Source organism: Pelophylax lessonae, assembly GCF_965119305.1.
Source record: "Pelophylax lessonae genome assembly, chromosome: 2".
NCBI lineage: Eukaryota > Metazoa > Chordata > Amphibia > Anura > Ranidae > Pelophylax > Pelophylax lessonae.
In genome coordinates this window covers 509,955,351-509,970,589 of record NC_138769.1, presented here as the reverse complement: position 1 = coordinate 509,970,589, position 15,239 = coordinate 509,955,351, and the positions used below count along the sequence as shown (strand labels likewise).

General features: G+C 46.6%; 1 protein-coding gene across 1 annotated transcript in view; it reads right to left on the bottom strand.

Annotated features, from left to right (window-relative positions):
• MYCBP2 (MYC binding protein 2) overlaps positions 1-15,239 on the bottom strand; it is a 553,924-nt gene that overhangs the window by 252,632 nt on the left and 286,053 nt on the right. Inside the window, 1 exon segment of the mRNA XM_082246610.1 lies at positions 8,653-8,795. Coding sequence (XP_082102736.1) covers positions 8,653-8,795 — 143 coding nt within the window.

Sequence of the window (15,239 nt, the reverse complement as noted above, 5' to 3'; positions counted from 1 at the left end):
GACTTTGCCTTTTGTTTAGGATCATTGTCATGTTGGAATGTCCAAGTACGCCCCATGTGCAGCTTCTGGGCTGATGAATGCAAATTTTCCTCCAGTATTCTTTGATAATATACTGCATTCATCTTGCCATCAATTCTGACCAAATTTCCTGTGTCTTTGTAGCTCACACATCCCCCAAAACATCAACGATCCACCTCCATGTTTGGCAGTAGGAATGGTGTTACCTTTCATCATAAGCCTTGTTGACTCCTCTCAAAATGCAGCATTTATGGTTGTGGCAAAAAAACTCAATTTTGGTCTCATCACTCCAAATACTTTGTGCCAGAAGGTTTGAGGCTGGTCTCTGTGCTGTTTGACGTATTGTAAAAGGGATACTTTGTGGCATTTGCGTAGTAACGTCTTTCTTCTGGTGACTCGACCATGCAGCCCATCTTTCTTCAAGTGCCTCCTTATTGTGTATCTTCAAACAGCCCCACCACATGTTTTCAGAGAGTCCTGTATTTCACCTGAAGTTATTTGTGGGTTTTTCTTTGCATCCCAAACAATTTTCCTAGCAGTTGTGGCTGAAATCTTAGTTGGTCTACCTGACCGTGGTTTGGTTTCAACAGAATCCTTCATTTTCCACTTCTTGATTAGAGTTTGAACACTGCTGATTGGTATTCTCATTTCCTTGGATATCGTTATATCCCTTTCCTGTTTTACACAGTTCAGCTACCTTTTCCTGCAGATCCTTTGACAAATCTTTTGCTTTCCCCAGGACTCAGAATCCAGAAACATCAGTGCAGCACTGGATGAAAGATGCAAGGGTCTGTCAGGAGTCCAGAAACTCATTGACCTTTTATACAGACACACTAATTACAAGCAAACAGTTTACAGGCGAGGATGGTTACCTTTAATACTCATTCAAACCCCTTTGTGTCAACTTGTGTGCATGTTATCAGGCCAAAATCACCAGAGTATGTAAACTTTTGATCAGGGTAATTTGAGCAGTTTCTGTTTTCATTATGATTTAAAAAAAGTAAACATATTTGATTCATAATAAATGGCTTCAGCCAAACACAAAACATGAGTGAAAAATGGATTTTTGTAAAATCTTACCGTAAAATCCTTTTCTCTTAGCTCATTGACAGACGTAGTCCTCGGTGATACAGGACCTTCGGGTTATGTTGCCTCCACAGGAGCAGGACTAGACAGGAAATAAAAATGCTCTGGCCACACCCCAGGGGCAGTCCCCGAGGGTATATCCTCTCTCTCTCCGCCACAGCAAATCAGTTATGTCACAAAAGCAGTGCTTAGAGAATTTAACCCAACCCAACTCAAAAACAGAGGGGCGGGGACTACGTCTGTCAATGAGCTAAGAGAAAAGGATTTTACGGTAAGATTTTACAAAAATCCATTTTTCTCTATCGCTCATTGACAGACGTAGTCCTCGGTGATACAGCACCTTCGGGAAGTCCCAGAGCAGTATCACAAATGAGGGGTGGGAAAATGGAAATCAAATCCCAATCTAGAAGGCCCAACCGGTGCCAACTAGAAGTTTACAATGCTCATCCTTAATGATGAGACTCAACAAAAATAAATTTTTCAAACAGAAAAAAACCCTCGAGGTAGACCACCGGTCTCCTCAAATTGCGGCCTGCAAAACCTTGCGGCCAAATGAGGCATCCGCCGATGCCATCACATCAATTTTATAGAATTTTGTAAAGGTATGTACCGACGACCAGGTGGCCGCCTTACATACCTGGACCACTGACGCCTGATGGCGAAAGGCCCAGGAAGTACTGAGCGCTCGAGTGGAGTGCGCCCTAACAGGGAACGGAGGACTCTGACCCTTAATAGAATAAGCCTGTACCACCGTTTGTCTAATCCATTTGGCAATGGTCGCGGCAGATGCAGGCAACCCCTTTCTGGGGCCATCCGTGATCACAAAAAGTGAATCCGTCTTACGGAATGATTCCGTAGCTTTCAGGTATACCCTGATTGCCCGAACCACATCCAAGGAATGCAACGCATGTTCCCGATGATGATTGGGCTGAGGACACAAGGAAGGTAGTACAATATCTTCATTCAGATGAAAATCTGAAACCACCTTAGGAAGAAAGGATGGCTTAGGATGAAGTACTACCTTATCCCTATGAATCACTAGGTATGGGGACTGGCATGATAAAGCAGCCAGTTCTGACACCCTGCGAGCAGAAGTGATAGCCACCAAGAAGGCCACCTTCTGGGATAAAGTAAGCAAGGGAATCTCCCTGATGTTTTCAAAGGGAGGTTTCTGTAGAACCGACAAAACTAAATTAAGATCCCAGGGCGGTAAGGGCGCGCGGACTGGTGGAGCCAGGTGCCGCACCCCCTGGATGAAATTCCGCACCAAGGACTTGGTAGCTAAAGGTTTCTGAAAGAAGATTGCTAATGCTGAAACTTGACCCTTGATGGTGCTCAAGGCTAGTTTCTGCTCAACCCCTTTTTGCAAAAAAGCCAATATTCGAGTCACCGAATAGGTACGTGGAGGAAATCCTAAAGATTCGCACCACGCAATATAAGTCTTCCATGTGTGATAATAGACCTTGCTGGAAGTCGCTTTCCTTGCTTTAATAAGGGTAGGAATGACTGAAGCTGACAACCCTCTGTCCTTCAGTACTTGGGTCTCAATGGCCAGGCCATTAAAACCAGCGACTGTAAAGCACAATGGTAAATTGGTCCTTGAGACCACAGACATTCCCTGAGACGAAGTTCCCACGGAACGTCTGCGACTAGCATGTCCAAGTCGGCCAGGCCGGCTTGACGAGGCCAGCCTAGAATTTCTAGGACCACTGGCGCTGACTGGATCTGAACCAGGCGTTCCTAGAGCTATCTGTCCCCGACCATCCGAGAAAGTCTGGTCGTTTCCTGTTCCCACACATTTATCAGATACCTGATTCCTATCAGGAAGGGTGATCTTTTCTGGTTGAACCTCAGGGACCGAAGTCACCCGGCTAGAGGCTTCTTGGTCTGTCTGGTCAACCAGATCCGATTCCTGTGGAGAATAGAAACTAATCTTAGGAAAAGGTAACGGAAAAGATCTATTCAGGGAACGGTGACTACCGCTCCCTGTAGTACTTAAATGTTGGAAGGGAAGAATCGCACAGGTAGTGGTAGTCGATGCTCGATCTAATATCCTGAATACCGGTGAAAACGTCCCCCCACCCTCAACCCGGGTGGGGGCGCACCTTCAGGCTGTGTAATCCTTTGCTTCGGGTTTGGCTGAGTCGGTCCTCTGTCCGACCAGCCTTTCTTGAACCCTCCTGGAGGAGTCTTGCCTTTCCCGCTTGTTCCAGCCGGGCGTACGTACCCTTTATGGGCGGTAAAGAAAGGTCCTCGCTTGTTGCGAGGTCCCTTAGCTTTAGCAGCCTGTGGCAAAAAAGTGCTCTTGCCCCCAGTGGCATCCTTAATAATTTCATCTAGGGTGGCCCCAAATAGACGATTCCCCTGAAAGGGGAGATTCGTCAAGGTCTTTTTGGAACCTAGGTCAGCTGACCAGCATTTTAACCACAGCACACGTCTGAGGATTACCGCTGACATAGATGCATGCCCTAATAGGGGAGTAGTGTCCAAGGCTGCGTCACAGATAAACTGTAGCCCTTGTATAATCTGTTCCATCAAATCAGATGTTTCCTGGGGAATATCTTTTCCCCTAAGGTCTTGGCGTACCAATCTCGCCCATTCCGTAAGTGTCTGGGAAACTAGACCAATAACAATTACTGGTCTAAATGCTGACCCTATCAGAGAGAAGATAGTGCGGGACTCTGCTTCCATCTTCCGATCCACCGGATCCTTAAAGGACGAAGTGTCCTCCACTGGGATAACCGTGGCTTTATTCAGCCTGGAAATAGGTGGATCCACTACTGGTGGTACCGTCCATTTCTTAATGATGGATTCCTCAAATGGATAGCGTCTAGCAATACGCTTGGAAATCATAAAGGTACGCTTAGAATGCTCCCATTCTCCTTTAATTTTATTACCAAAACACTTGGGTATAGGAAAAACCTTCACCGTTTTGATGGGCTTGTTAGTACCAAAGGGAATCTCTGTTTCAGTTGCCTCTGCCGGTAAAACCTCAAGTCTTAAGGTTTCCCGCACTGCCACAACTAGTGCGTCCACCAATGCTTCTTCCTGAATTATAGCGGGAGAAGGAACGTCCTCCTCACTGTCTGAGGGAGCTTTACCTGAGGTAACAGCCCTTGCAGAGGGACCTGCAGCTGCAGTGACCATCTCTGAATCTGAGTCAGAGGTGTCAGATAATATAGGGGTAGGCGGGGGTCGCTTCCTTGACCCCCGTCCCTGACAGTCTTTGGTGGCTCGGGTGGAGGCAGCCTATCAAAACTGCTGTAAATGCATCCATACTCTGTGCACCGGTGGGTCCCGTGGCCCCCTCGAGGGAAACAGGTGGGGGAATTTGTGTGGCAGGGTCCATGATTATTCCAGTAACTTCCCGGATAATACAATTCAATTAAATAAAAAACTTTTTTTTTTTTTTTTTTCCCCAGACCCCCAACGCCACAAAAGCCCCTTAGTGTTACCTGCTAGGGATCCCTATCGATCGAGAGAGAGAGAGATGGACCCCCAGGCTCACCACTTGATGCTCAGAGTTTAACTGCAACAGGTTACAGTGCTGTCTTCACAAACAGGAAGTCTTTTGGCTGGCTGCCCAGGAAGAAAGGAGGCAGCTCCGCCCCTCTGCACGCCTTCCGGCGCCTCCCCTAGCTCCACGAGGTGTTTGGATCACCTCAAACATGGCCGCCCCCATGCTGGAGACCCGAGGCTACGCCAAAATGGCGGCTCGTGCGATCCAGCAAAAAAAATGGCGGCGGCCTGTACCGAATAGCGGTGTGCTGCAGAGCACACAACACCTTCTCTGCATGGGGATTTGGCGTGGTTGGCGGTACCGGCCCTGGCGGACCGCATGGCCGTTCGGAAGGCCTGCTATAGCTGGAGATTTGACTAGGAAGGCAGTCTACATGTCCGTGGCTTCTGACTGGTAGGTACTTTATTATTATCATAGTAAGATTCCCAGACTGCCACTGATTACAATCTTTTTAACATGTATACAATTAGATTGTTAGCTCCCAAACCAAGCCTCCTGGCTTTTTGCACATAAAATCACACTCAAAGTAGGGGGATCTGTGCCATATTATAGGATAGAGGGGGACTCTATCTTACCATACAGAGAGGGGCCCGCGTTCACCACAAGACCCGTCAGGGGAAAAGGGGGAACATACTACTCACCATACCGGAACCAGGCGGGCACCAACTCCTGACAGTACCCCTCTCCACCGGGGCGGGAGGGCTGTCGACCAATACGGACGCCGTGACTCATGGTCCTTGGCGTTTCAGCGAGACGTTTAACTCACGGGGTCAGTCCCCCAGTGGGACTATGTCGCGGCCGACCCAGCGTGGAGCTATGGCCTGCACGCGCTCGTAGGCTGAACTGGGGTGACCACCGGATCTCAACATCCAGCCCGTCGCCCAGTTCAGCTTTCTTGCTTGAAGAGCTCACAGGAACACTGGAGAAAAAAGCTGTCTAAAAAATCTTTTTAAGAAAAAAATCTTGCCAGGACCGAAGATCCCAGCAAGGTATCTAGGTCCTTACTCCTGACTAGACAGAAAAAAACTGATTTGCTGTGGCGGAGAGAGAGAGAGGATATACCCTCGGGGACTGCCCCTGGGGTGTGGCCAGAGCATTTTTATTTCCTGTCTAGTCCTGCTCCTGTGGAGGCAACATAACCCGAAGGTGCTGTATCACCGAGGACTACGTCTGTCAATGAGCAATAGAGAAATTAAAGTTTTTGTGTTACCACTCACATTCTCGGAAAAATGGCCAAGAAATCATAATTTCTGCCAGGGTATGTAAATGAGAACAACTGAAAGAAATAAGGCACCAAAGGAAGATTTGTGAAAGTTTAGAAGGATACAGATCCATTTCTATTGCTCATTACATGTGAGTAATGAGTTTGAGGCTGCGTTTCCACTAGTGCCAATTGTCATGCAACTTTGGACACATTAGGTCGCATGACAAGTCACAGCCCATTGATTTCAATGGCACCTATTCCCATCGATGCCACTTTGAAAATCAGCGACTTTGAAAACGTGCCTGCACTACCTTGATGCGACTTTGATCCAGAGAGTGTAAAGCTGGATCAAAGCTGCAATCAAAGTCGCACTTTAAATCAAACAATTTAAGAGTCACACTAGTAGAAACATAGCCACTAGGCTACATTGTGACTTTGGAGTGCAACTTTGAGATCATGTCAAACAAATCTAATAGATTTTTTTGACTGGGTGACTAAAATAATAGACGGTGGAGGTGCAGTAGACATTGCCTATCTAGATTTTAGTAAGGCTTTTGACACTGTCCCACATAGAAGACTTATCAATAAACTGCAGTCATTGAGCATGGACTCCCATATTGTTGAGTGGATTAGGCAGTGGCTGAGTGACAGACAACAGAGGGTTGTAGTCAATGGAGAACATTCAGAACAAGGTCATGTTACCAGTGGGGTACCTCAGGTATCTGTACTGGGACCAATTTTGTTTAATATCTTCATAAGTGATATTGCAAAAGGCCTCTATGGTAAGGTTTGTCTTTTTGCTGATGACACAAAGATATGTAACAGGGTTGATGTTCCTGGAGGGAAATGCCAAATGGAAAAGGATTTAGGAAAACTAGAAAAATGGTCAGAACTCTGGCAACTGAAATTTAATGTGGATAAGTGCAAGATAAGGCACCTGGGGCGTAAAAACCCAAGGGCAGAATATAGAATATTTGACAGTCCTGACCTCAGTATCTGAGGAAAGGGATTTAGGAGTAATTATTTCAGAAGACTTAAAGGTGGGAGGACAAATGCCAGCAGAATGCTTGGATGTATAGAGAGAGGTATAAGCAGTAGAAAGAGAGAAGTGCTTATGCCGCTGTACAGAACACTGGTGAGACCTCACTTGGAGTATTGTGCGCAGTACTGGAGGCCATATCTCCAGAAAGATATAGATACTCTAGAGAGAGTTCAGAGAAGAGCTACTAAACTAGTACATGGATTGCAGGAAAAAAACTTACCAGGAAAGGTTAAAGGACCTTAACATGTATAGCTTGGAAGAAAGAAGAGACAGAGGGGATATGATAGAAACTTTTAAATACATAAAGGGAATCAACTCGGTAAAGGAGGAGAGCATATTTTAAAGAAGAAAAACTACCACAAGAGGACAGTTTTAAATTAGAGGGGCAAAGGTTTAAAAGTAATATGAGGAAGTATTACTTTACTGAGAGAGTAGTGGATGCATGGAATAACCTTCCTGCAGAAGTGGTAGCTGCAAATACAGTGAAGGAGTTTAAGCATGCATGGGATAGGCATAAGGCTATCCTTCATATAAGATAGGGCCAGGGACTATTCATAGGATTCAGATATATTGGGCAGACTAGATGGGCCAAATGGTTCTTGTCTGCTGACACATTCTATGTTTCTATGTTGATCCAACTTTACACTCTCTGGTTCAAAGTCCCACTAAAAGTTGCATCAAAATAGGTAGCAGGTAACTTTTCAAGGTCGCTTATTTTCTACGTCGCATAGATGGGAATGGGTGCCAATGAAATCAATGGGCTGTGACTTTTCATGTGACACAGTGTCCAAAGTCACATGACAAGTCCCACTCAGTGGAAACTGAGCTTTAGTCTACCTTTCTACTATTGCGATTTAGAGTGCAACTTTGATCCAAGTTTACACTCTGAATCAAAGTCACATCTAAGTAGTGCAGGTACCTTTTCAAAGCCGCATAAATGGGAACGGGTGCCATTTATCAGTGGCACTAGTGGAAATGTAGACTTTGTGTGGTTGCCTCTACTATGATCATTGTAGACTGTGAGCCAAGACCCCGAGCACTTCCAGCTACACTGACAGTCTCCCCCCCCCCCCCATATCCAGCTACCTTTTCCTATGGTAGTCTTCATTCAGAGCCCACCACAGCTATAGTGTATATGTGCCCCCCCCCCCCCCTCCCATGTCCTTTGTGAATTATTTTCTCATGAATTAGGATGTACAATGCATCCTAACGAGAGAACACTGGGTGGGAACCTATGATCAGCTCCTCCCGTTCTGAATATGCCCACCGGCTACACAGGAACAGTGACCCTCCCTGAAAGTGATGTCACAAGCTTTCAGTAACCACACCCACTTGCTTCTGTTGGACTCAGCAGGAAGTGGAATTTAAGTCATGTGACAGCACTGAAAACTATAGAATTCAGGTAAAAAAACTGGGAATTTTTTCATTTTGACACAAGGCTGAACTCCGCTCACATTAATTATTGCAGGGGAGAATTTAAGGTATTAGGCTATACTTCTGCTTTAAATTAAAAAAATGAAAAATATGGAAAATATGGAAAATAACGTCCATAGTAAAAAGAAAAGCAATGTCTGATGATATCTCAACAAGACTAGCCAGATGACCCACACATTTGAAAACCAGAACTTAATCTGTTTATAAGGAAATATGCTACCCTCAGCTAATTTGCATTTCTGCAATGTTCTAGATATTCAGTATGGGGTAGAGCAGGTTAACACACTTATCAGACGCAGCTAGTGATATATACAATAAAATCACTACAGACTTCAATGAATTTCTCACCATCAACAGCAAGCGCTCTGTGTAGCAGGTCTTTTGCAACTCTGGTTACAGCATTTACCACTGAGAGGGCCCGACTGCAGTTTTTGTCTTCTTCGTTGGCTTTGCTCAAAAGCTGCGACTGAAGGTCTCCATCATATTCACTCCTACAAAACAAATGCAGTAGACCTCAAAATGTTTGCAGGAGGAAAAAAAAATGTGATGCTCAACGGCAGCCATAATTACTTCCTATTCAGTCTGATACCCATCGGACAGTAAAAATGGATTTTTGTAAAATCTTACCGTAAAATCCTTTTCTCTTAGCTCATTGACAGACGTAGTCCTCGGTGATACACCACCTTCGGGTTATGTTGCCTCCACAGGAGCAGGACTAGACAGGAAATTAAAAAGCTCTGGCCACACCCTAGGGGCAGTCCCAGAGGGTATATCCTCTCTCTCTCTGCCTCAGCAAATCAGTTATGTGAAAAAGCAGTCTTTAGAGATTTTAACCCAACTCAAAAAACAGAGGGGCGGGGACTACGTCTGTCAATGAGCTAAGAGAAAAGGATTTTACGGTAAGATTTTACAAAAATCCATTTTTCTCTAGCGCTCATTGACAGACGTAGTCCTCGGTGATACACCACCTTCGGGACGTCCCAGAGCAGTATCACAACTGAGGGGTGGGAAAATGAAATCAAATCCCAATCTAGAAGGCCCAACCGGTGCCAACTAGAAGTTTACAATGCTCATCCTTAATGATGAGACTCAACAAAAAAGAGAAAAATTTTTTTTTTTTTTTTTCAAACAGAAAAAAACCCTCGAGGTAGACCACCGGTCTCCTCAAATTGCGGCCTGCAAAACCTTGCGACCAAATGAGGCATCCGCCGATGCCGTCACATCAATCTTATAGAATTTTGTAAAGGTATGTACCGACGACCAGGTGGCCGCCTTACATACCTGGACCACTGACGCCTGTTGGCGAAAGGCCCAGGAAGTACTGAGCGCTCGAGTGGAGTGCGCCCTAACAGGGAACGGAGGACTCTGACCCTTAATAGAATAAGCCTGTACCACCGTTTGTCTAATCCATTTGGCAATGGTCGCGGCAGATGCAGGCAAACCCTTTCTGGGGCCATCCGTGATCACAAAAAGTGAATCCGTCTTACGGAAAGATTCCGTCGCTTTCAGGTATACCCTGATTGCCCGAACCACATCTAAGGAATGCAACGCATGTTCCCGATGCTGCTTGGGCTGAGGACACAAGGAAGGTAGTACAATATCTTCATTCAGATGAAAATCTGAAACCACCTTAGGAAGAAAAGATGGCTTAGGATGAAGTACTACCTTATCCCTATGAATCACTAGGTATGGGGACTGGCATGATAATACAGCCAGTTCTGACACCCTGCGAGCAGAAGTAATAGCCACCAAGAAGGCCACCTTCTGGGATAAAGTAAGCAAGGGAATCTCCCCGATGTTTTCAAAGGGAGCTTTCTGTAGAACCGATAAGACCAAATTAAGATCCCAGGGCGGTAAGGGCGCGCGGACTGGAGGAGCCAGGTGCCGCACCCCCTGGATGAAATTCCGCACCAAGGATTTGGTAGCTAAAGGTTTCTGAAAGAAGATTGCTAATGCTGAAACTTGACCCTTGATGGTGCTCAAGGCTAGCTTCTGCTCAACCCCTTGTTGCAAAAAGGCCAATATTCGAGTCACCGAATAGGTACGTGGAGGAAATCCTAAAGATTCGCACCACGCAATATAAGTCTTCCATGTGTGATAATAGACTTTGCTGGAAGTCGCTTTCCTTGCTTTAATAAGGGTAGGAATGACTGAAGTAGACAAACCTCTGTCCTTCAGTACTTGGGTCTCAATGGCCAGGCCATTAAACCCAGCGACTGTAAAGCATGATGGTAAATTGGTCCTTGAGACCACAGACACTCCCTGAGACGAAGTTCCCAGGGAACGTCTACGACTAACATGTCCAAGTCGGCCAGGCCGGCTTGAGGAGGCCAGCCTAGAATTTCTAGGACCACTGGCGCTGATAGAATCTGAACCAGGCGTCCCTAGAGGTATCTGGCCCCGACCATCCGAGAAAGTCTGGTCGTTTTCTGTTCCCACACATTTATCAGATACCTGATTGTTATCAGGAAAGGTGATCTTTTCTGGTTGAACCTCAGGGACCGAAGTCACCCGACTAGAGGCTACTTGGCCTATCTGGTCAACCAGATCCGATTCCTGTGAGGTATCGGGACTAATCTTAGGAAAAGGTAAAGGAAAAGATCTATTCAGGGAACGGTAACTACCGCTTCCTGTAGTACTTAAATGTTGGAAGGGAAGAATCGCACCGGTAGTAGTGGTTGATGCTCGATCTAATGTCCTGAATACCGGTGAAAACGTCCCCCCACCCTGAAACCGGGTGGGGGCGCACCTTCAGGCTGTGTACTCCTTTGCTTCGGGTTTGGCTGGGTTGGTCCTTTGCTTGTCCGACCAGCCCTTCTTGAACCCTCCTGGAGGAGTCTTGCCTTTCCCGCTAGTACCAGCCGGGCGCCCTTTATGGGCGGTAAAGAAAGGTCCTCGCTTGTTGCGAGGTCCCTTAGCTTTAGCAGCCTGTGGCAAAAAAGTGCTCTTGCCCCCAGTGGCATCCTTAATGATTTCATCTAGGTTGGCCCCAAATAGACGATTCCCCTGAAAGGGGAGATTTGTCAAGGTCTTTTTGGAACCTAGGTCAGCTGACCAGCATTTTAACCACAGCACACGTCTGAGGATCACCGCTGACTTAGATGCATGCCCTAATAAGGGAGTAGTGTCCAAGGCTGCGTCACAGATAAACTGTAGCCCTTGTATAATCTGTTCCATCAAATCAGATGTCTCCTGGGGAATATCTTTTCCCCTAAGATCTTGGCGTACCATTTTCGCCCATTCCGTAAGTGTCTGGGAAACTAGACCAATAACAATTACTGGTCTAAATGCTGACCCTATCAGGGAGAAGATGGTGCGGGACTCTGCTTCCATCTTTCGATCCACCGGATCCTTAAAGGACAAAGTGTCCTCCACTGGAATAACCGTGGCTTTATTCAGCCTGGAAATAGGTGGATCCACCACTGGTGGTACCGTCCATTTCTTAATGATGGATTCCTCAAACGGATAGCGTCTAGCAATACGCTTGGAAATAGTAAAGGTACGTTTAGAATGCTCCCATTCTCCTTTAATCTGATTACCGAAACATTTAGGTACAGGAAAAACCTTCACCGTTTTGATGGGCTTATTAGTACCAAAAGGAATCTCTGTTTCAGTTGCCTCTGCCGGTAAAGCCTCAAGTTTTAAGGTTTCCTGCACTGCCACAACTAGTGCGTCCACCAATGCTTCTTCCTGAATTATAGCAGGAGAAGAAGCGTCCTCCTCACTGTCTGAGGGGGCTTTACCTGGGATAACAGCCCTTGCAGAGGAACCTGCAACTGCAGTGACCATCTCTGAATCAGAGTCAGAGGTGTCAGATAGTATAGGGGTAGGCGGGGGTCGCTTCCTTGACCCCCGTCCCTGACAGGCCGCCTCCACCCGAGCCACCATAGACTCCAAAATTGCTGTAAATGACTCTATACTCTGTGCACCGGCGGGTCCCGTGGCCCCCTCGAGGGAAACAGGTGGGGGAATATGTGTGGCAGGGTCCATGATAAATTCCAGTCACTTCCTGGATAATATAATTCAAAAATAAAAAACTTTTTTTTTTTTTTTTCTCAGACCCCCAGCGCCACAAAAGCCCCTTAGTGTTACCTGCTAGGGATCCCTATCGATCGAGAGAGAGAGAGAGAGAGAGATAGACCCCCAGGCTCACCACTTGATGCTCAGAGTTTAACTGCAACAGGTTACAGCGCTGTCTTGACAAACAGGAAGTCTTTTGGCTGGCTGCCCAGGAAGAAAGGAGGCGGCTCCGCCCCTCTGCACGCCTTCCCCAAGCTCCACGAGGTGTTTGGATCACCTCAAACATGGCCGCCCCCATGCTGGAGACACGAGGCTACGCCAAAATGGCGGCTCGTGCGATCCAGCAAAAAAAATGGCGGCGGCCTGTACTGAATAGCGGTGTGCTGCAGGGCACACAACACTCTCTCTGCATGGGGATATGGCGTGGTTGGTGGTACCGGCCCTGGCGGACCGCATGGCCATTCGGGAGGCCTGCAAATAGCTGGAGATCTGATTAGGAAGGCAGTCTACATGTCCGTGGCTTCTGACTGGTAGGTAGCTTATTCTTAACACCGTAAGATTCCCAGAATGCCACAGATTACATCTTTTTAACATGTATACAATTAGATTGTTAGCTCCCAAACCAAGCCTCCTGGCTTTTTGCACATAAAATCACACTCAAAGTAGGAGGATCTGTGTCATGTTATAGGATAGAGGGGGACTCTATCTTACCATACAGAGAGGGGCCCGCGTTCACCACAAGACCCGTCAGGGGAAAAGGGGGAACATACTACTCACCATACCGGAACCAGGCGGGCACCAACTCCTGACAGTACCCCTCTCCACCGGGGCGGGAGGGCTGTCGACCGATACGGACGCCGTGACTCATGGTCTTTGGCGTTTCAGCGAGACGTTTAACTCGCGTGGACAGTCCTTTAATGGGACTTTGTCGCGGCCGACCCAGCGCGGAGCTATGGCCTGCACGCGCTCGTAGGCTGAACTGGGGTGACCACCGGATCTCAACATCCAGCCCGTCGCCCAGTTCAGCTTTCTTGCTTGAAGATCTCACAGGAACACTGGAGAAAAAAAGCTGTCTAAAAAATCCTTTAAGAAAAAATTCTTGCCAGGACCTAAGATCCCAGCAAGGTATCTAGGTCCTTACTCCTAACTAGACAGAAAATAACTGATTTGCTGAGGCAGAGAGAGAGAGGATATACCCTCTGGGACTGCCCCTAGGGTGTGGCCAGAGCTTTTTAATTTCCTGTCTAGTCCTGCTCCTGTGGAGGCAACATAACCCAAAGGTGGTGTATCACCGAGGACTACGTCTGTCAATGAGCGCTAGAGAAAAAAGGGATTCTCCTAAAACATGACATGGCATAGAGAAAAATAGGATTTGTAGTTTACATGTAAAATCCTTTCTTGAAGTAGATAACAGGAAACAAAGGATTTAGTCATAACTACTTGGGTTATTGCTGCCACCTTCAGGTGAAGAGACACTTGCCAAAAAAGGGCCCAGGTACAACTCCTCCCAGGTTAATAAAGCATCAGTTTTCTATGAAAGCAATGAGGAACAGACGAAAAAAGGGGCAGGATCACTAGGACCTGTGATGCACTCTAAGAAAAGGATTTTAGAGGTGAATGAAAAACCTTAACTTCCTAATTGTATATCAAAGAAACCAAGGGTTTTTATTATTCATGACTGATTGGGATGTCCCAAGGCGTTAAATATAAGAGGGGTGAGCAACACAACAACAAGGCCAAACACAGCCAAAACTCGAACAGAACAGGCGAGAACCCAGCTACTAAGCCACCTGCAAGAGCCTTCATTAAAAAAACGGTGCTAGCAGAGGCGACAACTCAGTAGAACTTCGTAAAGGGAAGACCAGTTCTAGCAGCTTTACAAACTTTCCACGAGCTTGAGGACCTTAATACCATAGGCCTTAGAATAAGAAGATGAATCCACCAAGAAATAGTGGATCGAGAGGCACCCTTGAGTGAAAACTCAAGTAGGAAAAAAAAAAAAAACCTTAAAATTAAGTTGTAGACTTAACCACTTGCCGACCGCTCACTCGAGCTCTACTGCGGCAAAGTGGTTAGTTATCGTCCAGCGACGTAGACCTGCGTCGCTGGACTCCTCCCCTTGTGGGCGGTGCTAACGCGCCGCCGGAGGCTCGCTCCCTCATTCACAGCGGGAGTCGGGCCATGGGGGGGGGGGGGGGGGTAACGGCGGCGATCGCCGCTGCTCTTCCCCGATAGTCAGGGAATAGAGTTTGGAGATCCGCCCGCTTGTGTAAACAAAGCGGGTGGATCTCATAAGTGACGGACAGTGACAGATTGCAGGGTTCAGCATAGCTGAACATGCGATCTGTCCCTGTGTCACTCAGTCACCTACCCCCACACAGGTTAGTAAGCACCAGGCATACATTAACCCCTCCCTCTCCAATAAAATTAACCCCTTCCCTGCCAGTGTCATTTTTACAGTAACAGTGCATATTTATAGCACTGATTACTGTAGTAATGTCACTGGTACCCCCAAAAGTGTCAAAAATGTCAGTCAAGGGTCCGATCTGTCTGCCGCAATGTCGCATTCCCGGAAAAAAAAAAAAAAAAAAATCGCAGATCGCCGCCATTACTCGAAAAAAAAAAAAAAAAAAACAAAAACCACCAAAAATGACAGAAATCTTTCCCTTAGTTAGTCAATCAAAATAAATGGATTTTTGTAAGAACTTACCGTAAAATCCTTTTCTCTTAAGCTCATTGACAGACGTAGTCTTCTTGATTCTCAAGAGCTGGGTTATGTTGTCTCCGCAGGAGTAGGACTAGGCAGAATGACAAAACGTTCTGGCTCCACCTTAGGGGCAGTCCCTGAGGGTATATCCTCCCTCTCTCTGCTACAGGGAATCAGTTCTGTTTAAAGCAGTACAGAGAATTTAACC